The sequence below is a fragment of the Leucopleurus acutus genome (assembly GCF_964270905.1).
Source record: "Leucopleurus acutus genome assembly, chromosome: 14".
Classification (NCBI taxonomy): domain Eukaryota; kingdom Metazoa; phylum Chordata; class Mammalia; order Artiodactyla; family Delphinidae; genus Leucopleurus; species Leucopleurus acutus.
This window is the reverse complement of record NC_139156.1, coordinates 59160307-59187517: the sequence shown is the minus strand read 5'-3', so window position 1 is coordinate 59187517 and position 27211 is coordinate 59160307. Positions and strand designations below refer to the sequence as shown.

The following is a 27211-nucleotide window of genomic DNA, read 5'->3' as shown; positions in this document are numbered from 1 at the left end:
AGATAGGGAAAAACCAGTACATAAAATGTATGTAAATATAATGTGAATGGTCAATAACTGAAATGGGTAAAATGGAGGATTAGCTTGAACAACCTAAAGAGCTATAAAATCATAAAATCACCAAGTTTCCAACACTAGAAAACTTGATTTGGTAATATTCACTTTAACCAAACTGTTCTGTTGAAAAATTTCCTTTAACACAAATTTTGGCATAAGGGTCATATCTGTATAGTAATCAATAACCTTCACAAGCTATTTTAATTCAGATTTAATATATGGTGGCTGATAGACAAGGCCTCAAAAAATTTAATGTAGGAAGTTGGAAAAATAAACCAGGGACACAGACTGATCAAGGATGGGGGAAGAGCAGAGATCTTATATTTTCTACTAATGGTAAGAAATCCTGGGACTTAACTAATCCTGTTGCCCAACTCTAAGCAAAGGCTGCAGACTATTAGCCCCGTGAGGCCTCCAACACCAACTGGGGTGCAGCCTGTGCCACCTAAAAACTACTCCAAAATATCATTCAGATGTCTGTGCTGCTCACCATTGCCATTACTGGCAACTGTCCAAAATAAAGTTCCTCCTGATTTTTTTCTCTGTGTTTCTTTTGTTCACACCATACCATCCTCAGGCTGTTCTCCTCCCTCCCAATCCTCTTCATTGAGGCCTGCAGAATTCCCATTATAAAAAATTTTTTAAAAATTCACCCTTCTTTCCTGTGTGCACATGTGTGGGCACGCACACACACACATTTTAGCTCTTCACAGAATGCTGTCTTCATCTCTCTAGCTTAATTAAATCTTAGTCCTCCTGAAGGACAACACTTCTGAAACACTTTTTCCAAAGTTGACGATGCTCATTTTTCCACACTCCACTATTTGAGCAAAAAAGGCTACAGTCTTCTTTCAGCTCCCCACTACCACTTCCAACATCATCACTCCCGTGAAGAAGAAAATGCTTCCTCGTTTGAGGTTCATGACTTCTGGCTAGTTTATTCTTGTCCCAGCCATCTACTAAATTTCTGGTCATCTCTCACATGAAACTCAGTTTCCTGGTTCGAAAGCTTTCTCCACTCTAAGCACCACCATCATCAATGTCCATGTGGATGACCTATGTAAACCCAAGAACTGAGAGGTTGGAGCTCCATTCTACTTCAACTCCCCTAGCCTTAGCCATAATTTCTGCTCCAGCTCTGAAATCCTGAATTCTAACCTCTTACTCCATGATCAAAATCTCTAATCCTTTCAGATTCACTCCCTTTTCTTCATCTGTTCTCCAATTATATCAAGAACGTGGACAGCCTCTCCTAATCAACCCCCTTCTGGATACCTTTGCTTGCTGCAATTCTGAAGCTATTCCATCACCCACCCACTTTTTAAACAACATCCTGAATTGTTTAAAGTCCTTTTGTCCTTTTACCCTACTTACAAAACTCCGATTCTTGGATGAGTTAAGTTTCTAAACTTGGATGCTAAGTATAAAATCATCAAAACAGGGCTTCCCTGGTGGCGCAGTGGTTGAGAGTCCGCCTGCCAATGCAGGGGGCACGGGTTCGTGCCCCGGTCCGGGAAGATCCCACATGCCATGGAGAGGCTGGGCCCATGAGCCATGGCCACTGAGCCTGCGCATCCGGAGCCTGTGCTCCACAACAGGAGAGGCCACAACAGTGAGAGGCCCGCGTACCGCAAAAAAAAAAAATCATCAAAACAGCTCAGTGCTACTACAAATTCATGGTCTCCAACTTAGTTGGTCACTAGCACTTGCCATCAATCTATTCAACGTTCTAGTCTGTGCTCTCTCCCATTCTCCTCAGTGGAGATTTCAAATGATCACCTCTTCCTTGAACCCTACACTTAATTTCTCTCTTACTCAGTAGTCAACTTGAATCTTTTTCAGAGAAAATTGAGACCTTCAGACCAAATGTCACTTTTCTGTCCCTCTCCATCCACATCTATGCCAGTATCCACTTTACATTTCTTCCTATCAAGGAAGAGGTATTCCATCCATCCAATACTAAACATTCTACTGTGCTCTGAATCCCACTATCCCAACCTCTTCACTTCAGTTCACCCTTCCCACCCACCCATGCCCCTATTCTGTTTCTTCTGCCTCTGACTCTCCATTGGTTCTTCCCTTTGAGCAGATAAACATACAGCCAGCCCTCCACAACCACAGGCTTTCCTGTGCAGATTCAACCAACCACGGATAGAAAATATTTAAAAAATAAAGTTCCAGAAAGTTCCAAAAAGCAAAACTTGCATTTGCCTCTCCGGCAACTATTCACATGGCATTTACATTGTATTAGGTATTATAAGTAATTTAGAGATGATTTAAAGTAAATGTGAGGATATAGGTAGGTTATATGCAAATACTAAAACATTTTACATAAAGGACTTGAGCATCCACAGATTTTGGAATGGGGAGGGGTATCCTGGAACCAAATACCCACAGATACCAAGGGGAGACTGTACTAAAGTCTCTATGATCTTAAAAACAACCCCAACAAGTAATTCTCCCTTACTTCTCATCCCTGTTTTTACCATATATATCCCTTATTTTACAACTAAGCTTCTTGAAAGAGTAATCTACAGGGTATAGCTTCATTTTATCACTTTTTTGTCTACTTTCCTCAATCCACATTTATCTGGCTTCTGCTCTATTCCTTCACCTTATATCTCTCTCCTCTCTTGGGTTCTTGAACTCACTCACCTGGTTTTTCTCTTAATTCTCTGGTCATACCTGATCAGCCTATTTCATGAACTTCTAGTCCTTTTTCTGGTCCTAGGACAGTGTGACCTAGGATTCTGTCCTTGGCCCTCATATCACACTCCTCTCATTCATAACTATGGCTTCAACTAAAATCTATATTTTGTGGACTCCCAAATATATTATTCAGTCCAGACCCTGCCCCTAACTAAACTCCAAATCCTTATTAAACTATCAAATATCTTCATTTGGATGTTCCATAAGTATCTTAAACTTAATATGTCCAAAACTTAATGTCCTCTGAACTATCACCAATACAGCTACTCATCTGGAAATTATCCTAGAAGTCTTTTTCTCCCTCGCCCTAACATGGTCAATAGGTCCTAAATAATTCTCTGATCTGGTTTTGTCTCTTTGATCCTGGGACACTGAATAAGGACTTTTTTTTTTCTAAAATTACTAAAATCTTTTCAATTTTGCCCATGCTTCACAATAACTCAGAATACTTTTTAAAATTCAAATCTCAACATCCTCCTGTTTCAAGACTGGTTTCATCATATAAAATCCAAATTGTGTCTCTTAACATACCATATGAGATCCCTTGTAATCTGACCCTTCCCTACATTTCCAACCCTCATCTTTTGCCACTAACTCACATTCCGGACACATCCTATACTTCAGATATTTAATCTTCATTTTTAAAGTTACATCACTTAAAAAAAATCTCTGTACTTTGCACGCCCTATTATTTGGGGGTACACTAGTCCCACCTTTTGCCTAACTTCTCCTTGTCCTTAAACCTCATTTCAGTGTTCCAATTCTTGAAAACATTTCCTGTTCCCAGGCTAGGTTAATGGTGCCCCCTCCTTGTGGTCCCATAGCAAAGCATTTGATGCACACCTACATCATGGCACTTATCAATTGTACTGTAAGTATCTTGTCTCCCCCTCAAGTTTATGAGCTCCTTGAAGGCGAGGGAGCTGTCTTTCATCTCTACATACCTAGTGATTTGAACATGTATACTAATGTCTACTGAATTAATAATACATTAGTTACAGTTTCTAAATTACTTATCTTACACTAATTTATGTAGCAATGACAATATATTTATAGTGCTTTATTTACAGTTTACAAACTGCTTTCACATACATAACGCTATGATTCTCAGAGACATCCTGTGAGTTCAGTAGGGCAAGTTTTATCTCAATTGCACAAATAGGATAACACGTTCAGATAAGTTAATGGCTCTCTCAAGGTGTTTCAACTAGTAAGGGGTAGAGCCATGATTGAAGCTGAGTTCTTCAGAATGCTACTCCAGTACTACCTGTCTTATACCAACACAATGACAATGCTCTTCTGACTAAAAGAGTCATCAAAACTCTCCTCTTCACCAAGAACAGTGTAACCCCTTCAGATGCCACAGGTAGAAGCATGCTCTAAAGAAAGATTTCAGCAGATCCTACAACACTGTCTTCAAAATTTCCAGGTATCCCTTGGATTCCTTTTAATGTGTGGTGGTTCTTTGAACACAATAACCTTCCCTCAAAAACTGGTTCCCCTTCCTGGCTTATTTTTGTTATGGTATCATCATTCTCTGTTACTCTGACTTAAAATTTTGGTGTCATTGTTCTCTTTCTGGACTCCAAGTCCTACTGATTCTTCAAATTCTCTCTTTTTTTTTTAACACCTCCATTGCTGCAATGTTAGTTCAAGTTCTTATTACTTTGTGTACGAGAAAACTCTAACTAAAATCTCTACTTTCCCTCCCCTTTTTTGTACAAAGCATAGGTAGATAAATCTACCCCAAAATTTGGGGTGGTTTCTTAAGGACTAAAGAATAAAGGGAACAACAGCCTGAAACTTATTTTCAAAGTCTTTCTTAACCATTCCCAGTATCTTCCATGTCACTCCAATCTCTTCTGCTTTCAACTACCAATGCTCAAACAATCACTAAAGCAAAATTAGTCTGATTACTGTTTTCTCAAAAAGGTTTGCTCTTCCACCTGTTTCACTCCCACACCCAGTCACTGATCCAATATATCTATTTTCTAATATTACTCAGAATTTGTGTCATATCTGGTTTTTCTCCTTCTCTTAATTCATACTGTGGTCATTCTGCACTTGGACTACTCCATTAATCTTCTGACATCCTGATTTAAGCCTCTCCCATTATAATATTTCATTCTACACAATATCACGTTAGCTTTCAAAAACCAAAATACTGGGTCATTCCTTTACTTTAAAACCTTCAATAATAATAATGGTGATGGCTATCATTAGTTGAGTACTTACCATGTGTCAGGCCAGGCACTGCGGTACAAATTTTACATGAATTGTCTCTATTAATCCTTCAAAAATCCCATATTATTAACTCTATTTTGCAGATGAGAAAATTGAGGGTTGGTGATATTAAGTATCTTGTCCTCAGTGAAAAGGTTAAAGTAGAACTAGGTTCAAACCCAGGCAGTCTGACTCCAGAGGTTTAATCATCCAGTGTTCTTAATCATCCAGAGGCTATACTGCTTAGCTTAAGTTTCAGATCCTCAACTTGGTGTACAAAAAATCCTTTCCAACTTCATCTCCTGCTTGCCAAGAACTTCACACAATACTGTCACATATTTCATGCTTTTTTCAAACTCCATGCCTTTCTGCTGCTGTTTTCTCTACCAGAAAATATTTTCTCTATCCCAGCCCTACCTTATATCTGAAGAAATTCTACTCATCCTTTAAGGCTCCGCTCAAAACATAATCCTTTCAGTAAAGTTTCCAATTAAGACAGTTAATTCCTTTTTTACAGCTCCAACAGCACTTTGTATCTAATTCATTATATTATTTATTTGCAATAATGTCTCCCCCACCAGACTGCCTCCAAGAGAATCTATCTTACTTATTTCAATTCTGTATCCCTAATGCCTAGTATTATGTCTGGTACAAAGCACATACTCGATAAATGTTGCACAAATAAATGGTCCCAATCTTTTGCTTATTTGAATCTTACCCATTCTTCAAGACCTCTTTCCTCCTATACAAACCCTTGCTAGACCACTCCAGTCCAGAATCATCACTACCTTCTTTGAACTCAGCTTGCTGGGTCTGCCACTTATCTGGCAATTATTAATCACACCCAGCCTTATGACATAAATGATTAACTTTTTATGAGTACTTATTTCCCCAAGGACCAAGACTGTAGTTTATCTTTCACACTTCTGTTGTTTCCCTACAGTTTTTAGCTATACAGCAGGCATTAAAAAATTTTTGCTATTTGATTACTCTGAATTTCCAAAATAAATTTTACATACCATACAAGGATGCCAATTAGCTTTAGCTTATTTCATCTCTGTGTATAAATAAACATTTTAATAATGAAATGAAGTCATATGATTGGCACTAAAACACACCTCATCTAATAAATCAAAATTCTTTCACCAAACTTTTCCTTATAACTCTTGCCAATTCATTCAATAGCTCCGAACCTAAAACTTTTGCCTCACCACTGAACAGCTTTCCTCCTTGGCATTTTCCTTCTAAGATGACCTGTTGCCAGTGTTCTCTTTCCTTCTTTCTCTCTCTCTCTCTCTCTCTCCCCCTTTCTCTCTCCCTCTCTCTCTCTCTCTCCCTCTCTCTCTCTCTCTCTCTCCCCCTTTCTCTCTCCCTCTCTCTCTCTCTCCCTCTCTCTCTCTCTCTCTCTCACACACACACACACAGACACACACACACACACAATATTCTCTGTTCCTTTGCTTTCTATAGGACACATGGTACTGAAGATTTATTTTAGTATGCTGAACAGTTTAACAAAGGTGGAAAGAAAAAGAAATATCATTTTCAAGAGTTATATTTTTTAGATAGGTAAGTCCACAAAATAGCTTTTGTAAACAAAAATTAAAATGCAAGTTGCTTTAAAATATAATGAAATAGAACTAGTAAAAAACATTGAAGTAGCTATGTGACCCCGAGACCTTTGTGGGTCATCTAAAAATCTGTAATGAAAATAAGCAATCCTAATAAAGCTAAGGTACTGGAAAACACGTTAGCCTCAGATTTATAAGCAGGGCAGCTGGCAAGAGAACCTAAATGAATCATAAGGCTGCCCATCAGATATATAATAGCTAAAAAACTTACAACACACACTCTTTAGCATTTTGGTTCAATCTGAAAGTCTGATAATTTAAGAGATAAGGATAATATAACCTATGAAATAAAGAAAACATGTTGAATGCAAAAGAGAGTCACATTGTGGGTGCTAAAATGAACATATACACAATATAGACAATGCATTCTAAGTGATAAAGGTGAATTTTTGTATCAGGAGTAATAGATTTAATAATCTCAAGGGATAATCTAGTTTTACAAATCTGGGACCTGATCTATACGGCAAAAAGTACATTTTAAAAGTATCTGGAAAGAAAAGGAAGTACCTGAACAATTCAGGTCAAGCAAATTTCCGGGCGAGGAGGGAGAGCAATATACATAAATTCAGGGTTTTATGCTTAAATTACACACACCAATTTTGCTGATGTGTCAATAAGGCATTCACGCCAATACAATCAGCTGTTTTTCCTAGTTTGTTTCTATTTTCTTATTTTCAACTTCCTATCTTAGCTAAAGATAGAAAAATGCTTAACAGAAAATTGTCAAGAGGGCATACTATCTCACCTAAACCACTTGGGCTACACCAACTTTCCAACAGAATTTGACCAGAGCCACCAGCTGGAGCAGGCTCAGAACTGAACTTCTTTAACTAACCAGGAAACGTAATCACCCATAATCAGTGATATGGAATTACCACTAATAATTTCAGTGAATAGATAATTTATACATGAATCACCTATAGTATCCCAAGATCTCAAACTTCACATGATGTGAATTTCAGGCATTTGATATTAAATACAGAAAGACCTATTTCCCCTTCAAAACCTATGTGACCATAAAATATAGGCCTCCTGACTAGAAGTGTAAGAGTATAAAATTTAGAGACAACAAGGAAAAGTTTCAGGGAGTAAAAAGACTACTTGTATTCAACGTCAACGATGGTCTCCATAACATTACTACTATGAAATGGTACTGATGCAAAACTAGCACATACTGGACTTAAAAGAAATCTGGATTTTTAACAAGTTAAACCTAAGTTGAACTAGCACTGTGGTCATATATCTTCAGGAAACTGGTGTTCTTTGTCATCAAATGCAACATGAGAGTACAATTATTGACTGAGAAAGACAAGAAAAGCTTGAAGATGAAATCTAAAAGGAGATTTGTATACGAAAGGTAAGTTTCCCAGTAACTTCCAAGGAAGCCAGAGACTCCATGAGCAGCACAAACCAGTCTGTTGCACACTATATCTAAAGCATGTGATCCATATCAGTCATTCCAACTAGCTAACAAATTCCATGAAGAAAATTGTCTTGAAGAATATACTACAAAGCACATGAGATCTTATATCCATGAGCTCTACTAAACTATAATTTTCTTACCAACAAACTCCTATTTACCTAAATCAAGTGACTTTTATTTCATACCAATAAACTGCAAACATGACTGTGTCTTGCATTCAAATCTCACCCCTAAGGAATATGCCTTATGTCTGGAATCTTATTTTTACTGTATTAAAGCAGTACAAGGGAAATATTACCACATATTTGACAAGGAACAAGAAGATTCACAAGCATAAGGAGAGCATAAACTCACTGTTCAGCAATGTGACTGGTTGTCCCATCTAATAGTAGGGTGAAAAGTACCCAGGGAAATTAACAGACAGCACAAGTATACTGTCAGCAAATTAACAGGCAGCCCATGTCTCCTATTCCCACCCCCACAGAACTTCAGGATTTCACAATAGGATGAATGCCTGAACTACCAATCATTTTTCTTTCTCTTTTTTAAAAGATTTCTCAGGACAAGGATTCCATAAACTCTTTAGTTCATTCCAATAACTGGCCTGAAAAGATATACTATTAAGTTTTTAAAATTATCTACATAGCCTAGATACAAATTAGTGTTATTATTATTAAAGGAGACTCGAATTGACAAATTAAAATTAAAAAAACACAAAGGAAAAAGTTTTTCTTGTTTTTAAATATTTTAATGGAAACATGTCTAGTCAGATTTCCAAAACTGGGCTAACAGTGTTTACATTGTGCCAGTATACTTAAGAAGCTGAATTAAATAAATAAATAAAACAAATAAAAGTATCTATCTTTCAAAAATAAATGTGATACAATAAGGAAACCTTTATTCTAAAATGATTTCAATTTACTGACCAAGCTACAGGATAAAGAAAAATCATTTCAAATTATGTTTTTCACCTCCGCAGCAGTGCTTCAAGTTGATGGGCTCTCCCAGAAAGCGTGGAAATCTTAAGCAACTCTCAATTAGCCCTCAATTTCTCTATTTTAAATTAATCTGCTGACCTGTGGTCGTTAAACAACCATAAATTCTGCACCAGCTGAGAAATATTTAATTTTTTCTTCTAGGGGGAGTGTGTGGGTGTCTGCCTGCAAAGGAGGGCTAACCCCTCTTGGCCTTTGACCAAAAAGTGTTGACGGTTTTCTATGTAAATGCTTCTTCCTATCCCTGAAGCTTTTTTCTCTTTTATGCTGTCTTTTTTCCATCTATTCTGCACTTAAAGCCGGGGCCCCCAAATTCTGGCTCGTCCCTTCACCCTTGTCCGATCCCATACAGTTCCCCCAATTTCCGCGCGGGGTGACACCTGAGGGCCGAACCCCTGCGGCTGGCGCTAACTAGGCGCGAATAGGGCAGACGGCTGTCATTGGGGAGCAGACGTGGGCCAAAGCCGAGGTGATTTCTGACTGCTCATCGCCCGGCGCCGCGTGGCTGAAGGTCTCCGAGCCCCTCGGTCCGCCCAGGCAAGCCAGGCGTGCAGCTGTCGCGGTGCAGGAAGCTAATCGCGGCCTTTGGGCCGCTTTTGACAGACCGGGCAGGAAAAGAAAGGGGCTCTGCGACTAGTAGCCTCACCCCTTCGGCTAGGAGACCCCCCAGGGCGAAACCCCCGCCACGGCCAGAAGGCAAGCGAGAGACCGCGGAGCCGCCGCCACCGACTCAGCCCAGCCCAGCAGGGGCCCGCCCAGGGGCCACTCCCCAAGGGAGGCAGCCAGTCATTCGCCCGCCCTTCCGGGCCCGCTCCGGAGGGGACGGTCTCCCGCCCGCCCTCACACAGCTACCTCCTCAGGCCAGGCCCTCAGGGCTTCGTCCACCTCTCACCTTTGACGACTCGGTCAGCCCCGGGAGGGGGCGGCGGGGGCGGGGGTGGGGGCGGTGCAGCCCGGGCCGGCTCCGGGGCGGCCATGCTGGGCCCGGGGCTCGGCTAGGCGCTGGGCCGGGCGGGGTTGGGGGCGGGGGCGGCGGCTACCAGAGCCAAGCGGCGGCGCCGCCGGGGAACATGGCGGACCCTCTTTCCCTACAGAGGGGCTAAGACCGGCATGCACCGCGCGTGCGGGGGCGGGGGCGGAGCAGGCTCTAGGGACTTGGGCAAAATTACTGAGGCTAGGAGAGAAACGGGACGAGCCAAGGGATCAGGTGAAAATTCTGGGCAGGCAGAAACAAAAGAGTGAGAAGAGATGGCTGTCTGCATCTAGTTGCTGCGGTGAATGAGTGCTAGGGAAAACGACACCGGCTTTTATGGAGCTCCCAGTAAGATGGGGTGACGATCAAACCTAAGAATCTTCTACTAATAGAGAAAAAATATATAACAATTTGACTACCGAATCCGGGTACTTTGGTTGGTAACTGAAAGGAGAAATAGAGGAAGCATTCTAGATTCTAGAGCAAAGCAACAGTTCAGAATGGAGTCTGAGAGAGAACCTGACTGACCCTTGTGTTTAGAGCCTGGAACTGTCAAGAGTCTGGAGGCACAGAGTAACAATGCAGGTAGAGCAGACTAGGCTCCAAGGGTTAAGAATCAAAACACGTAAGAGGAAAGAAAGGGATGACACCAAGAGACGTTCAAAGAGTACAGAATTCACCTGAAAAGGACACAGCCTCCCTCCTGATTCATTCAGAAAACAGAGATTCCGAAGGCAGAGGAGTAAGTAGGGAACTGGAAATTAGTTCCTCATAAGAAATACCTCACAGGATATTTCTCTGCGTATACAGAAATGTGGGCCCAGGTTTTCTATGGAAACTTTATAGAGACGGACATTCATGGGGAACGGAGTAGTGGGACAAGAACTGACTGTTCGGGACTTCCCTGCTGGCACAATGGTTAAGAATCTGCCTGCTAATGCAGGGGACACAGGTTCGAGCCCTGGTCCGGGAAGATCCTACGTGCTGTGGAGCAATTAAGCCTGTGTGCCACAACTACTGAGCCTGTGCTCTAGAGCCTGCATGCCGCAACTACTGAGCCCGAGAGCCACAACTACTGAAGCCCACGCACCTAGAGCCTGTGCTCCGCAACAAGAGAGAAGCCACCGCAATGAGAAGCCCGTGCACCACAACGAAGAGTAGCCCCCGCTCGCCACAACTAGAGTAAGCCCATGCGCAGCAAAGACCCAGTGCAGCCAAAAATAAATTAATTTTAAAAAAAAAGAACTGACTGTTCAATCAATAATTATTAGAAGTGTGTATGACACCAGGAAAGGTACTGGATCATGAACAGAGACCAGCATATCCACTAAGATCTATATATCTTGATGGCATAGGATTCAAGTAGCATAGGGTGAGAAATGCCTGCACATCCTCCTGCTCAATACTACATGTGCTCAGAATCTGTTCATAATAGATGGAGATAATTAGATAAGCAGTTGTTCAAAGGTCTCAAAGAGCACCTCTCTACCTCTTCATTTCGTCAATCTCAGTGATCATGAGAGCTGGGGTAAAACAGAAGAGAAATGCCCAATGGGTATTCTTTGCAAAGGGAACTCACAAAATATTTTTTAGAGGGAGGTGAATTTGGGAGTGAGGCAGGGGTGAAAATGGATCTTTCTGGCATGGAAGTGCAATAATTCCACAGGGGAAGGGGAGGGGCAGCCATGGGAAGAGAGCAAGGAAAGGATACGAGGCGCATCACAAACTTGCAGAGGGAGGGCACCAAGAGTACCTAGATCAGGAGTGAGTTTGTAAGAGGAGTTTGAATCCCCAGAAAATCTCCCTAAGGAGGGAAGGAGAAAGTGTGTAATGTGTTGAGTGCCTCTTGGCAGGAAAGGGATAGAAAATATACTAGTGGCAATAATAACAAGGAAAGTCACTCCATATTAGGACCCATTGACTCCTACCTTGAATATATACCCTTCAACTATCCTTCAATTCCTCTTTGGCTGCTCACTTTCACTCAGTCAAAAGCCATATACAGAGCCCCAGGCCTCTGGGAATTGGTATTTCTTGCTTCTCCAGGCTTCCCCACCCCAATACAAAAGAGCAAGAGCATACAAAAGGGATTAAATAGACAATTAAGTGACAAGGAATTAAATAGAACTATCTTATAGATTTATTAATGAAAAATACTTTACAAAAACAGTATGTTTGGCCCTAAAATAGTTCAGCTGACTCTCAGGGTTTACAACGGCGACTGAGCGAGTGGCAGTAATGGCTCTGCTGCTGAGGACAGGAGGGTATGTTAGTGTGCCTGACTCCATCTGTTCAGAAGAGCAATTGTTATGTTGGCAGCCTCGCATTCTAGGCCAAAAGTTTGAGGGCAGAGGGACAATCTGGGCAGGTGGGTTAGCCTGAATGTTGTGGTCAAGACCAACACTACAGGGCTACATGTCCCTCCAAGGATGGGGGATTGGGAAGACAGAAGGTCAGGTAATAGGGACAGGTGGATAAAACAAAGAAGTTGGTAATATAATAAAGAACAGAATACGAGGGCTCAGGTGGAGGTGGGGGCATAGAGTATTCAGGAATAAAACGGTGACCCTAAGATCCTAAGGAATGGCTAGTGTCCAGAGTAATATGGATTCATCTTTAAGGTGGGTCAAATAAAGCCCTAAACAGCAGCTGCTTCCTTTTGCTAGGTGAATGGAAATTGGAATTTCAAATATTCCCTCTCAAAGAGCCAGGTCTCTTTAGCGGTTCCTGGCACCCCTAGGAGAAGGTGCCAACTCTATGCTGAGATGAGACTAGCACAGCCCCAGCAGGGATGCAGGGTACCAACTCTATAGAGAAAGCTGTGGCTCCAGGAGAGGAAAGGGGTGACCTTTACCACCTGCTGTGCTGCATGGCTCTAGCCCTGATCTGCTCTCTTCCGGGGGCATCTGCTAGAACAAACAGAAACTCCTCTCTCCCTGTCCTCCTGTGCCCAGATTGCAGGGTATAACTGCTTTGCCTCCAGTCATCATCTGGGGGCATATCTACTCTTCGAGGACCAGGGGCTCGAAACCCTGGAACAGGACCTGAATTCCAAGCTGACCTCAGGGGTACACGAAGACTGCTTGACGGCAGAGACACAGGGTAAACAATGGGAACGTGGGAGGGTGAATGGAAAAGATCCTCCGAGGACTGAGCATGAGGAACCTGAAGGCCCTGGTGTCTCTCTGGTAGTGTGGCAGTGTGAGTTAGCTGAGGCTTGCACCCTGGAGTAGTCAGGAATCTGGCGCCAATATGCTGGTTGGTCTCTGACCATGCTCCCCAGGAGGCATCTGTTCTGGTTCGATGGGGGAGACTCCGGTAGTTCAAAGTCCTTCCTGTGTGCTTGACCGCTTCGGAAGTTTCACCCCTGTCACACATAGCCAGAAACTGCTGGACACTCCTCGAAGTTCCTGGGAAGAGAAAAGAAACCCAACGATTGAGCATCTTCAGTAAAACCATTCTCCTTTCCTGAGGACCATTTCTGGCTGTTCCTTCCAACTCCCCACCTCTCCAAGAACATACACATAAGGGAAAGAAGGAACCTAGTTTTGCTTTTAATTTCATTTTTAAAAATTCTTAATAAACATTAAAATCAAGTCTCTTACCTCCAACCTGTGCAAATGAAACAGTCTCCTGGATGTTGCCATACTTCTGTCTCACTGCACTATAATCCTTCCTCCAAAAGACACACACACACACACACACAGTCACACACAAATGGCTCTCTAATATTGCAAATGTATGTTCTCACTGTGACAACTTTACTCCTTAAGAGCCACCACTCCAAAACATCACTCAGTTTTTCTGAACATGGTACCTTCACTGAAGTTAAGCTGTGTCTGCTTACATTCTTGCTCATTCTCCAAGATCTCTGCTTTTGTTTGCACCACTCCCACATACATAATGTGAAATGCCTTTTCTATACATTGATTCCCCTTTACTTAAAAGAAACAAAATAACTAATTTTCAAAAAATCACTTGTAAACAATATTTTTCATTCTTTATTTTAAAATTCCATCAACACCTGTACTATACTTACACATATGTATATCTGACTATTGAAACTCTGAGCTCTTTGAGAGCAGAGAGCTGCCTTCTTTCTCCCCTGTATTCACTGTAGCATTTGGTGCAGAACAAGCTGCAATAAATGCTGCCTGACTAATCAGATACCCCTAATAACTGTCAAAGGAGGCTGGCTACCTGGCTGTTCCACTGAGTAATATGAAGTCCATTTGTCCAGAAGGCCTGCGTATCCAAAGCTCCCTAAAATTTGGACACAAATATCAACAATACTACTCTATCTTCTGTTCTAAGAATGACAACCATCCCTCCTTGCCCTGGGGATTTACATATCCACAGACAGGTTTCTCAACCTCGGCACTACTGATATTTTGGGCTGACAGTTCTTTGTTTTGGGGGTGGGATGGGGTGTGCAAGGAAACTGCTTGTGCATTGCTGGATGTTTAGCAGCATCCCTGGCCCCTCTACCCACTATATGCCAGTAGCACCTCCGTTTCCCGTTGAGAATCACTGCCTTAAACTGTAGATTCAGCCCATAAGGAGGAAAAGGAACAAATCTAGCTGTGGAGGGTCAAAGCCAAAAGGATACTGTCAACCTTCCCCAGGATTGTCTGGGTCTCTATACATGGCATGGATATTCCAAGGGTCTTTCCAAGTCTCCCATTCACACCTCGTCCTCCTAGATCAGGGGTCCCCAACCCCGGAGCCACGGTCTGCTATCTGTCCATGGCCTGTTAGGAACCAGGCCACACAGCAGGAGGTGAGCAGCAGGGGAGCAAGCGAAGCTTCAGCAGTATTTACAGCCGCTCCCCATCACTCGCATTACCGCTGGAGCTCTGCCTCCTGTCAGCATTATGGCGAGTTGTATAATTATTTCATTATATATTACAATGTAATAGTAATAGAAGTAAAATGCACAATAAATGTAATGCGCTTGAATCATCCCCAAACCATCCCCCCTGCCCCTCCCATCTGTGGAAAAATTGTCTTCCACGAAACTGGTCCCTGGTGCCAAAAAGGTTGGGGACCGCTGTCCTAGACCATCGCTCAACTGAGACTCGGGATAGAAGGAGAGGAAACTAGCTGATAGAGATGACACTTCCTGTTTTGGGGGATCTTAAAGACTGGGTATTAACTCCCCTTGGTCACTTAAAAGCATATCCTATCATGACTGAAGCAATTCATTTTCATGGGTAGTTAGATTCTGGGAGCTCTGGTCTAGACCATGTTGCCCAAGAAATGATTCAATCATAATTCATCTTTAAAGCAGTCATTCATATCCCTTTACAACCCCACCTGTGACCCCTCTTCCCCCACCCCCCAACAGGTGTACTGATTTGATTCTTCCAAGTCCCTGGAAATGTACCACATTCCAGCACATAATAGTAGATTGTGGGGAGAGTTACCTGGGGGTCTATGGGGCTCCCCTGCCACGCTGGGCATCAAGACATCTGGGGACAGGAACTGTGGTTGGGATGGGTAGAGTTGGGGACCAAGGAGAAACACAGGAGGGTCATGGATGACAGGGAGGGAAGAGGAGCTGGAACAACGGTGCCCGGTTTCCAAAGGCTTTTTCCTCGCGTTTGATGAATCCTTATAATGAGACAAGACAAAAAAACATAGAGATGAGGATTAACACAGAGCAGGATATGGTTGGGTAAACAGTGAGGAAAGCAGGGGGAGATGGAAGGAACTAGAGTACAAGCATTCCTTAATCTAGAGAGGGACCCAATTTACTTGTCACTCTCCCTATCAGCCCCTCTAGGAAACATCCTGACCACTATGAACTGGAGACACCAAACTACAGATTCTCTTCCCTTAATCTATCTTCCTCATAACCCTCACCTTCCCAAACCTAACATCAAGGTCTTTAGCAAACTCCTTAATGCTAATAGTAGAATTAGAGAGATTGTGATAGAAATTTAAAAATAGAGAAGAGGGGAATTCCCTGGCGGTCCAGGACTATGCACTTTCATTGCTAAGGGAACAGGTTCAATCCCTGGTCAGGGAACGAAGATCCCACAAGCTGCTCAGCATGGCCAAAAAAAAAAAAAAAAAAAAAAAAAGTAACAAAAGCCTCTAAAAAATACATATTTAAAAATTAAGAAATTAAAAATAGAGAAGAAATGAGAGAAATTCAGAAAGCCTGAGAGATTGAAAAAGAAAATTCTACACTCTCTCTAAATATTGGGAACTAATATATATCTCCCTAAATGTACAATCAAAAACTCTCTATTCCATCTTTCCCATTACTGCTACACTCTACAGTCTCCACTTTGGTGCTGTCTGTCAAGTTTGTACCCATTGATGCTTATGACCTGCTCTATGCTCCATTCAACATTCACTTCTGTGGCAAAATCTCTGAAATATCCCCTTTAACATATGAAACACTAATATGTCCAAAATTGAACCAACATTCTTCCAAACTCCTCCTCCTGGTACCGTATTTTCTTGTCACCTAGACTCAAATGTTGACATTGCCCTTGATTTTGCACTTTTCTTCCACAATTCCATTAGTTACCTATGCCATGTAATGTCATTTCTACCTATAGGTTTTTTTTTTTTTTTTTGCAGTATGCGGGCCTCTCACTGTTGTGGCCTCTCCCGTTGCGGAGCACAGGCTCCGGACTCGCAGGCTCAGCAGCCATGGCTCACGGGCCCAGCCACTTAGCGGCATGTGGGATCTTCCCGGACCGGGGCATGAACCCGTGTCCCCTGCATCGGCAGGCGGACTCTCAACCACTGCGCCACCAGGGAAGCCCTCTACCTATAGGTTTTATATTTAAACTCAATTGGACCACTGCAGCAGCCTCCAATTTAGTCTTCCTATCTCCAGCCCTCTACCTCCTTAGTGTGGCCTGCAAGTTCCTATGTGATATGGCAATGCTGATCTTTCTCTTTATCTCCTACCATTCCTGTGCCTTTTACACTCTAACCTTCTTAACATTCCTCAAACACACCAAGCTCATTCCACCTCAGGGCCTTTACACTCTGCGTTTCTGTTACCGGGAATGTTCTTCCCGTGGCTTACACCTTCATGTCACTGAGGTCTCTGATCAAATGTTACTTTCTTAGAGCTGATTTCCCTCACTACTCTATCAAAAATAGCCCTGAGAATAACCACTATTACCTCTTTACTCCTCATCCTCTTCCTTTGCTTTATTCTTCTTTATCACACATTGTCTGGGGTTTACTTGTTTATTGTCTTTCTCTCCTAGTAGAATACATTTATTTTCACTCCAGTATCCCCAGCACCTTGAACAGCTCCTGGAACATTATAGGCACTTAATCAATAATATATTAAATAAAATAATCTATATTCCAGTATATCTTATTTCCTTTACTAGATTGTAAGATATTTTGTGTTGTTCCATCAGTGTGGGCTCATAGCACCTAACAACAGCATGGCACATGGTAGGCATTTACCATATAGCATAAGGACCAGGTGCTAGTCCTCTCGGCATGTGACACAGCCATAGAAGAAAGAGACACCACTCTTCACTGGTTTCCTTTCTATCTCTCTGGTCTCTTTTACCAAGTCTCCTTTTGGGGTTCTTCAGAAGAACCACCTCAAATCTGATACTCTTCAGGGATATGTCCTGGTTCCTCGCCTCTTTTTGTAATACTCTTCCTCTTTTTAGTGGCTATGATTCTCGAATCTCAATTTCAAGTTTATATGTCTCACAACCAAAGGCTACCAGATACCTGTCTCCACTCAAGCTTAATATATCCAAAATTGCAGATATCTCTCCCCCCAAATATATTCCTGCTTCTCCTCCCTCAAATATTATCATTATCAACCTACAATTCCTAGATATTATCCTTGATTCTCCTTTCTCCATATCCAGGCAAGTAGGTACCAAACACATTAATTTTTACTTCCTAATTGGCTCTCCAGTATGTCCACTTCTATCCTCCTGAACTCCTTACTGTGGTTCATGATATGACCCTTGTTTATAGTGTTTCCAGTCTCACTTGTCAATACTCTCCATCCTTCCCTCACCAGACTCTAATCATGCCATACCAATGAGCTTCTTTTAACTCAGTTAATGTCTGCTTCAGGTCCCTTTATCTGCTACATTCTTTTTACTTCCTGTAGGAAGACTTCCCTGATTCTTCAAGCCTGGTTTAGATGTCCCCTCTATTATGCTTCCATAGCATTAAATCCTATCATATTATATTACAATTGTTTATTTATCTGTCTCCCCCAGTAGACTGTAAAGTCATGAGAGCAGGGACTGTATCTAGCTCACTCACCACCACTTCCCCAGCATCTGGCACAATACCTAGAACATAAGCTCAAAAAGCATTTGTTTAAAAGAATGAATCGGGACTTCCCTGGCAGTCCAGTGGTTAAGACTTCGGCTTCCAATGCAGGGGTTGTGGGTTCGATCCCTGGCAGGGAGCTAAGATCCCACAGGCTTCGTGACCAAAAAACCACAACATAAAACAGAAGCAATTTTGTAACAAATTCAATAAAGACTTTAAAAAAATGGTCCACATCAAAAAAAAAAAGAACGAATCAATGAATAAATGAATGATACAGAAGTCAGGACAAAGGAAGCCAACTCTCCTAGGAAAATAACAATTCGCCATTAAAGGTATATGAGAACAAATATTGGGAAGAAAAGGCCACCTTTTCCAAAAAGAATGGCCAACTGTTCAGAGCTCTTTAGAAACTTATGAGCAATAAACTGGAAAAAATGACTACCTCTAGGGAAAGAAGTTGGATCTGAAGAAGTGGTGGAAGAGACAGTTTTCTTTTTGTACATTTTTATATCACATATTTAAGACCTGTTTTTTAGTATTTATCAAACTGACCTGGTGAGCATGCTTCAATATACTGGTGCTTTGTATCCTGACCCCTACTGAAATAAAAATTCAACTTGCTTTGGGCAAGTGTGTGAAATTCTCAAAAGGCACGTTTTAGAAACCCAACCACTGAAACTATTTGAATTAGCTGATCTCTGCTGACTTGGGTGTCCCTGTCCCTTTCACATATAGACTACTGCATTAATGCCATATGAAAAGCCCCAAGGATGAGGATTTTAAATCATTTTCCTTCTCTTGCTAATGTACATGCTTCATTTCAGCTTGAAAGCACACTGGACCCTACTCAGTCATGTACTAGGATGGGGAAGAAAAGGCAAAAAAATACTCCAACCCATCTCTTATCTTCTTCCTTTGATTAGTACAGTGGGTTCTAACCCAGTCAGCAGCAGTGGCTTCTCCAAGACTCCTCTTGAGGCTGCTAGTACTCTTCTCATCCTGGGGAAGCCTATAATACACCTTCCAGAACTGCTACAGAGAAGGGACATTCTTCTAGGCTCCAAGTAAATGTGTGTCAAGAAAATAATGACTATGTGTCCTCATTTTTGCTGAGTGCATATGGCTTTCCCCCAGATTACAACTTTCAGCTTCTCCTGCCCCTTCACCTGCAGTATATTTTTACCTAGCAAGAGAAAGAGGATGCTCTGAATAGATAGACCCTGATTCTACTTACAAAACTGTGGGAAGAGACTGGGATGTCCTCCCTCTCTGAGACAACGGTGCCACTGAGACTGCGTGAGATGCGCCGAAAGTTCTCTGCACCATACTGATCATCCTCCCCACACTCCCTGCTGGGGCCTCGGCCAGGTGCAGCCTTCAAACACACAGACACACACAGGCAGACACAGAACACCAGACATGTGGTTTTCCCACAGACCCTGTCCCGAGGGATATGGGAGAGAATAGGGTAAGACTCACTAGTAGATATCTGAATTAGACGTATTTAAAAGGTAGTGGCCATGTGGCAATCTCCTCTCACTCAAAAGAAGCCCAATCTGGGACGAAGTGAGAGAGTAGCATTGACATATGTACACTACCAAATGTAAAATAGATAGCTAGTGGGAAGCAGCCGCATAGCACAGGGAGATCAGCTTGGTGCTTTGTGACCACCTAGAGGGGTGGGATAGGGAGGGTGGGAAGGAGATGCAAGAGGGAGGGGATATGGGGATATAGGTATATGTATAGCTGATTCACTGTTATACAGCAGAAACTAACACAACATTGTAAAGCAATTATACTCCAATAAAGATGTTTAAAAAAAGAAAAAAAAAAGAAGCCGCCCAATCATAGACCTTCTTCTCTTCCAACAGCCCCACATTACCATGCCGCTGCTTTACCACCAACCCTACCACTCATCTCTCTCCATAATTCTTTCCCAACACATCACCCCATGCCCAAAACTTTAGCACCTGAGGTGGCTACCTGAGAAGTAGACACTGTATTGGCTTCATGGAGACTGTGCTCTATTTCTGCTGTTGGGGTCTTTGAGAGATCAAGGCCAGGGGCTGAGCGCAACCTCCTTCCTACACCATCTGTAGAGCCTGAGGAGGAAAACATAAATACAAGTTGAAGCCATCTCTTCTCCTGGAGTCTAAACTCAGCCTGGCAGCACAAAACTCAGGAATTCTTGTTTCATTAAATAACAAATATGCATCTCTGAATCCACTGGAGGATGGGCTCCTGGAATGTAGAAACAGGAGTTTCAGAATATGGATAGCTTCCTATAAGACCATAAGGATCTCAGAACACAGGCCTTGAAGAACCTTGTTGAGAAAGGGCTCTGTGGACAGATAGCTGAATAGTAAATATAATCAGCTTTGCTTCTGTCAGCCTTGGGCCCAAGACTTATAATACATACAGAGGAAATTATCTGATATAGTGATTCTCTAGAGTGTCTGTGATGACAAAGGAACTATTATCTCCAGTCTGGTTAGGAATTGAAAATTATCATAGTAATCACATATTAAACCGACTCATTTTACAAAGCAGGAAAATGAGTTCCAGGATCTGACAAGTAGTAAGTAGCTTAACCAGGATTAAAACTCAAGTCTCTGCACTTACACTTCCAGTTATATACTATGAGCAGGAGCTCTTCAGCAACATTTTGTATGTGCAGTGCTCTTTTACTTCCCCCATTAGCTTCTCTCTCTTTTTTTTTTTTTCCTGTACACGGGCCTCTCACTGTTGTGGCCTCTCCCGTTGCAGAGCACAGGCTCCGGACACGCAGGTTCAGTGGCCATGGCTCACGGGCCTAGCCGCTCCGCGGCATGTGGGATCTTCCCGGACCGGGGCATGAACCCGTGTTCCCTGCATCGGCAGGTGGACTCCCAAGCACTGCGCCAGCAGGGAAGCCCCAGCTTCTCTCTTTTCTTCACTTAAATTCTAAACAAATTCTAAATGTTTATCTCTTCCTCAAAATCTTGCGAGACTATTAAGAGATGAGCTGTTCCAAACTGGATATGTGACTCCCAAGGCGCTCACCCCAATACAACTAATTAAGCCTTCCATTCTGAAAATGCACACATCCTTGACCTACATTTGATATATATGTCTATTGCCAATTCATGTCTTGATTTGTTATTTTGATTCTGATATTGCTGATATACTAAGCTAGAAGGCCAGTTATTTTCAATATTTCCTTGTGCTTAAATGCAGTGGTTCCAATACTACCTCAGATTCATCTAGAACTTTTAAAAAATACAGCTTTGTGTACCTCTCTGCAGACCTACTGAATCAGAATCTTTCTGGCTGGAGCCTGGGAATATTTATTTTTAAAAGGTTTCCACAAAAAGTGTGGGAGAATATCCTCAAACATTGTTGGAAGAAATGTGAAATGTTATAGTTTTCCTAAAAAGCCATCTAGAGATAACCATTAAGACTGAAAATATATTTATCCTCTTAACCAATAGTTCTACTCCTGGGAATAAGAAGCAAAACTATCTGTTTATTGCAGCCTTGTTTGTAGTGGCCAAGAACTAGAAATAAAGTAATGCCCATCTATAGCAGAATGGCTAAATACATTACAGTATCCTCAATATCAAATATTGTCCAGCCACTAAAAAGAATGAATTGAGTTAAACTAGATGACTTAGAGGAATTTTCATCAAGTATTGTTGAGTTAAAGGAAAAAAATCTGTAATATTATCCCCAAACAAAAAAAACACTATATATGTAGGTCTATATAGGATTATATGAACAGAGAAATACAGAAATATGCACATTAGACTACTGTCTGAGAAGGTGGTGGGGGATAAATGGTAGGGATTGATTTGAGGGAAGGAGAGAGAAACAAAAATTGTCTGTAGTAAAAACATCATAGGAACTTCCCTGGCTGTCTAGTGGTTAAGAATCTGCCTTACAATGAAGGGGACATGGGTTCGATCCCTGGTCAGGGAACTAAGATCCCACATGCCATGGGGCAAGTAAGCCCATGCCCCGTAACTACTGAACATGCAGGCCACAACTAGAGAGCCCACGTGCCACAACTACTGAGCCCATGTGCTCTGGAGCCTGCACGCTCTGGAGCCCGTGCACCACAACTACAGAGAAGCCTGCCCAGCGCCGCAAGGGGCACATATGCCACAACGGAAGATCCTGCATGCCACAACTAAGACCCGACGCAGTCAAAAATAAAATAAAATAAAATAAATAAATAAATATAAAACAACAACAACAACAACAACAATCATGTGTGCTATGATCCCATTTATATAAAATTATTCTGGGCTTCCCTGGTAGTGCAGTGGTTAAGAATCTGCCTGCCAATGCAGGGGACACAGGTTCGAGCCCTGGTCCAGGAAGATCCCACATGCCACGGAACAACTAAGCCCTTGCACCACAACTACTGAGCCTGTGCTCTAGAGCCCGTGAGCCACAACTAGTGAGCCTACGTGCCACAACTACTGAAGCCCATGTGCCTAGAGCCTATGCTCTGCAACAAGAGAAGTCATCGCAATGAGAAGCCCGCGCACTGCAACAAAGAATAGCCCCTGCTCGCTGCAACTAGAGAAAGCCCGCGCACAGCAACGAAGACCCAACGCAGCCAAAAATAAATAAATTTATTTTAAAAATAATAATAATAAAATTTTTCTTCCTTTTTTAAAAAAACCCATTCTTCAGGTGACTATGATGGACAGCCAGATTTAAGAATTACAGCTGTAATGGTTAGAATTTGGTGCTCCTCTAATCAAGTCAAGTGTGATTCCTACCTAGACAAGAAGGTAGCCATTGGAACCTCCTGAAGAGAGTAGACACTGATTCCTTTAAAGATACTTAAACAGAGGTGGAGGTGGCCTTCTGTAAGGAGTACTGTTGAGGGGACTTCTCGATTTGATAGAATTAAGGTGACATCTACTCACTGATCAATAGTAACAAGAAGAAAGACTACCAGACATTATGTACTTCTTGATATGATATAAGAAGTCTAAGTACTACCTATGAAATATTCTTATTTTTAAAAAGTAAACCTGATTTTAATCAAGAATCAAACCTTCTAGCCCTAAGTACCAAGTTATAGGGAAAAAGAGGGTCTTAGGAGAACATGTTTTAAAAACAAAATGACAACAAAAAAACCTCTCCTAGAATATAATCTAAAACGTGGAAGACAAATGACCAAATTTCTTCAGCAAATAAATGGCAAGGGGAAAAAAGAGACAGGAATCTTACAGGCTTAAAAGAAGCCTTGAGACACATCAACAAAATGCAATGTGTGGATCTTGTTTGGATTCTGATTCGAAATAAACCAACTGTGAAAAGACACCTGTGGGACAATTGAAAAAAATTGAATACTGGCTAGTTACTGTATTATATTAAGAAATTATTGCTAATTTTTTAGGTATAATAATATTATAGTTCTGCGTTTTAAAAAAGAGTATTTCTTAGAGATACATTCCAAACTATTTATGGAGGAAATGATATAATGTCTGGGATTTGCTTTAAAATAATCCAGTGGGGAGGGAAAGTGGCAGGGGTGGGGGAGGGGTCCCTAAATCAAAATCAGCCATCGGTTGATAATTGGGCAAGATCATCTTGGAAGTTAGTGATAAGAACAAGGGGGTGATTATAGCATTTACTCTTTACTTTAGAATATATTTGAAGTTTTCCATAACAAAACATTATTTTTAAGATGATGTGTGAGCAACTTCAAAATACTATGAAATTTAGAATATAGGTCAAGGGCAGTGTTCACATCACCCTTTAGGAACTATAGTCATGTCAAAACTAATCTGGTTGCAAAATACCACATTCTATATGATTCTATTTATATGAAATGTCCAAAATAGGTCATCTATAGGCAGAAAATAGATTAGAGGTTTACTGGGGAGTGAATACTAATGGGTACAGGATTTCTTTTGGGGGTGATGAAAAAATACTTTAACTGATTGTGGTAATGGATGGACAACTCTGTCAATATCCTAAAAAACCACTAAATTGTACACTTTAAATAGGTGAATTGTCCAGTACATAAATTATATATCAATAAAGCTTTCTTTTTTTTTAAAGCAATAAGTCATACAGAGAAAGACAAATACTATATGATCACACTTATATGTGGAATCTTTAAAAAAGCCAAACTCATAGAAACAGAGAATGGAATGGTAGCTGCCAGGAGCCAGGGGGTGGGGGGAATATAGAGGTGCTGATCAAAGGGTACACATCATTTCCACTTATAAGATGAATAAGTTCTGAGGATCTAATGTATAGCATGGTGACTATGGTTAACAATATTGTATTACTATATACCTGAAAGTTGCTAAGACAGTAAATCTTAAATGTTCTCACCACAAAAAAAAGAAAGAAAGATATTGTAATTAGGTATGGTGATGGCTGTGTTAACTAACTTTGCTGTGGTAATCATTTTGCAATATATACATGTATCAAAGCATCACACTGTAGACCTTAAACTTATACAGTGTTATTTGTCAACTATATCAATAAAATTGGAGAAAAAAAGTAATTTGGTGCTTAATAAATGCTTTACAATAAGATAAAGCAAGACTCCCCTAAAGATATATTCTGTCATATATGGATCCTAATTGGCATTTTCCTTCATCGTCTACTTCTTGATTTATTCCACTGATCTCTTCTTTATTCTGCCACGTCAGTTCTGAAAGACTCAATTTAAAAAAGAGACTCTAAAAAAAATAAAAATAAAATAAAAATAAAAAAGAGACTCTAACCAAAATAAAACCTAGTTTGGTTTCACAAGTTATTTTGAGGACTGATTCATTAACTGGATTTTTTAAATTAGTTTTTGTTCACTATTAAGTAAAAATTAATGGTTGCTAGGTACGCTTTCATACTGTTTTCAGAAGTATAGGGCTTCCCTGGTGGTGCAGTGGTTAAGAGTCCGCCTGCCGATGCAAGGGACACGGGTTCGTGCCCCGGTCCGGGAAGATCCCCCATGACGCGGAGAGGCTGGGCCGGTGAGCCATGGCCGCTGAGCCTGCGCGTCCGGAGCCTGTGCTCCGCAATGGGAGGGGCCACAACAGTGAGAGGCCCGCTTACCGCAAAAAACAAACAAACAAACAAAAAAAACCAGAAGTATAATCTTCCTGAGTTTGCCAGTATGTATCAAGAGATTTTTTAAAGTTTATAACCTTCAACTAGTTATTACCCTTCAAAAAGTTTATCCTAAGGAGTTTATCAGAAATGTGGCCAAACTCTTAAGTATAAGGATATTCATCACAATGCTGTATTATCAAAAAATTTTAAGTAACCTAAATATTCAACCACAGTAGAATGGTTGAATATATTATGGTATATTTATATGCAGCATATTATAGTCATTAAAAGTAGTTTTTTCCAAAGGGAAAATGCTTATGGATATAATGTAAGAAATCATGGGACTAAACTATATACATATATTATAATCCAGCTTTTTGTAAAAACAAAACAAATAAATATATAGTATATATGCATAAAAAACAAAACCAGAAGCAACATAGATGGAGATGATTATTATTATTATTTTTTTTTTTTTTTTTGCGGTACGCGGGCCTCTCACTGCTGTGGCCTCTCCCGTTGCGGAGCACAGGCTCCGGACGTGCAGGCTCAGCGGCCATGGCTCACGGGCCCAGCCGCTCCGCGGCATGTGGGATCTTCGCGGACCGGGGCACGAACCCGTGTCCCCTGCATCGGCAGGCGGACTCTCAACCACTGCGCCACCAGGGAAGCCCGATGGAGATTATTATATTAAGTGAAGTAAGTCAGAGAAAGACAAATATAATACGATATCACTTATACGTGGAATCTAAAAAAATGACACAAATGAACTTATTTACAAAACAGAAATACTACAGACTCACAGACATAGAAAACAAACTTATGGTTACCAAAGGGGAAAGAGGGGGAGGGATAAAATGGGTGTTTGGGATTAACATATACACACTACTATATATAAAATAGATAAACAACAAGGACCTTCTGCATGGCACAGGGAACTATATTCAATATTTTGTAATACCTATAATGGAAAAAATCTGAAAAAGAATATATATATATATACACACACATATATATATGTATATATATATATATGAACTAAATCACTTTGCTGTACACCTGAAACTAACACAACTTTGTAAATCAACTATACTTCAATTTAGAAAAAAGTATGTCACGACACTATTGATACTATGTATAAAATAGATAACTAATGAGAACATATTGTATAACACAGGGAATTCTACTTAGTGCACTGTGATGACCTGAATGGGAGGGAAGTCCGGAAGGGAGGGGATATATGTATATGTATGGCTGATTAATTTTGCTGTACAGTAGAAACTAATACAACATTGTAAAGCAACTATACTCCAATAAAAATTAATTAGAAAAAAAAAGTAAACTAGGGGAAATTTGGAAAAAAAAAAAGTATGTCAACCAGAGGTGGGGGGCAGCAACCCAAAGCCAGAAGTAAACTCATGAAACTACTGCCAGGGTTATCAATGATTTTTGTTACTTTATATATTTTCAAAACCATCTACAATAAAAAATGTTGCTATCTGGGGTAACGTAAGGTTTGTTTTGTTTTGTTTGTAATATAATGTTTGACATTCAATTGGTTAGTTCAGTTTTAATTGCAATATATTTTTATATGTGTTTATGATTCTTAAAATACTTGACATTCGTATATTCTTTCTCCCTTATATTAGAGAGGAAGCTAATTGAGGCAAACTCCAACTTTTCCTCATTCTTTGTAATCTTCCCATACTGCCCTGTCCTATGTATTAATACCTAAGGAGCACTTAATAAATGTTATTGCAAAGTTTACACTAGAGTGGAGATGCTAAAAAACATATCTTAATATTAAATCTTATATTTATATGATATCCCCCACTCTGATGCTCCT

The 27211-nt window shown here is 41.0% G+C and overlaps 2 protein-coding genes across 4 annotated transcripts in view; both read right to left on the bottom strand.

The window, feature by feature from the left end:
- PPP3CB (protein phosphatase 3 catalytic subunit beta) overlaps positions 1–10046 on the bottom strand; it is a 49068-nt gene extending 39022 nt beyond the window's left edge. For all 3 annotated transcript variants that reach the window (XM_082854367.1, XM_082854369.1, XM_082854368.1), the window contains exon 1: positions 9931–10046. In XM_082854367.1, coding sequence (XP_082710493.1) covers positions 9931–10015 — 85 coding nt within the window. In that variant the 5' untranslated portion in view covers positions 10016–10046. The remainder of the gene's footprint in view (positions 1–9930) is intronic.
- Positions 10047–12861: 2815 nt separating this feature from the next.
- The window catches only part of USP54 (ubiquitin specific peptidase 54), a gene marked incomplete at its 3' end in the record, with an annotated part of 72056 nt that continues 57706 nt past the window's right edge, over positions 12862–27211 (bottom strand). Inside the window, 4 exon segments of the mRNA XM_082855227.1 lie at positions 12862–13421; positions 15438–15624; positions 19535–19675; positions 20284–20402. Of these exon segments, the coding sequence (XP_082711353.1) occupies positions 12862–13421; positions 15438–15624; positions 19535–19675; positions 20284–20402 (1007 nt within the window).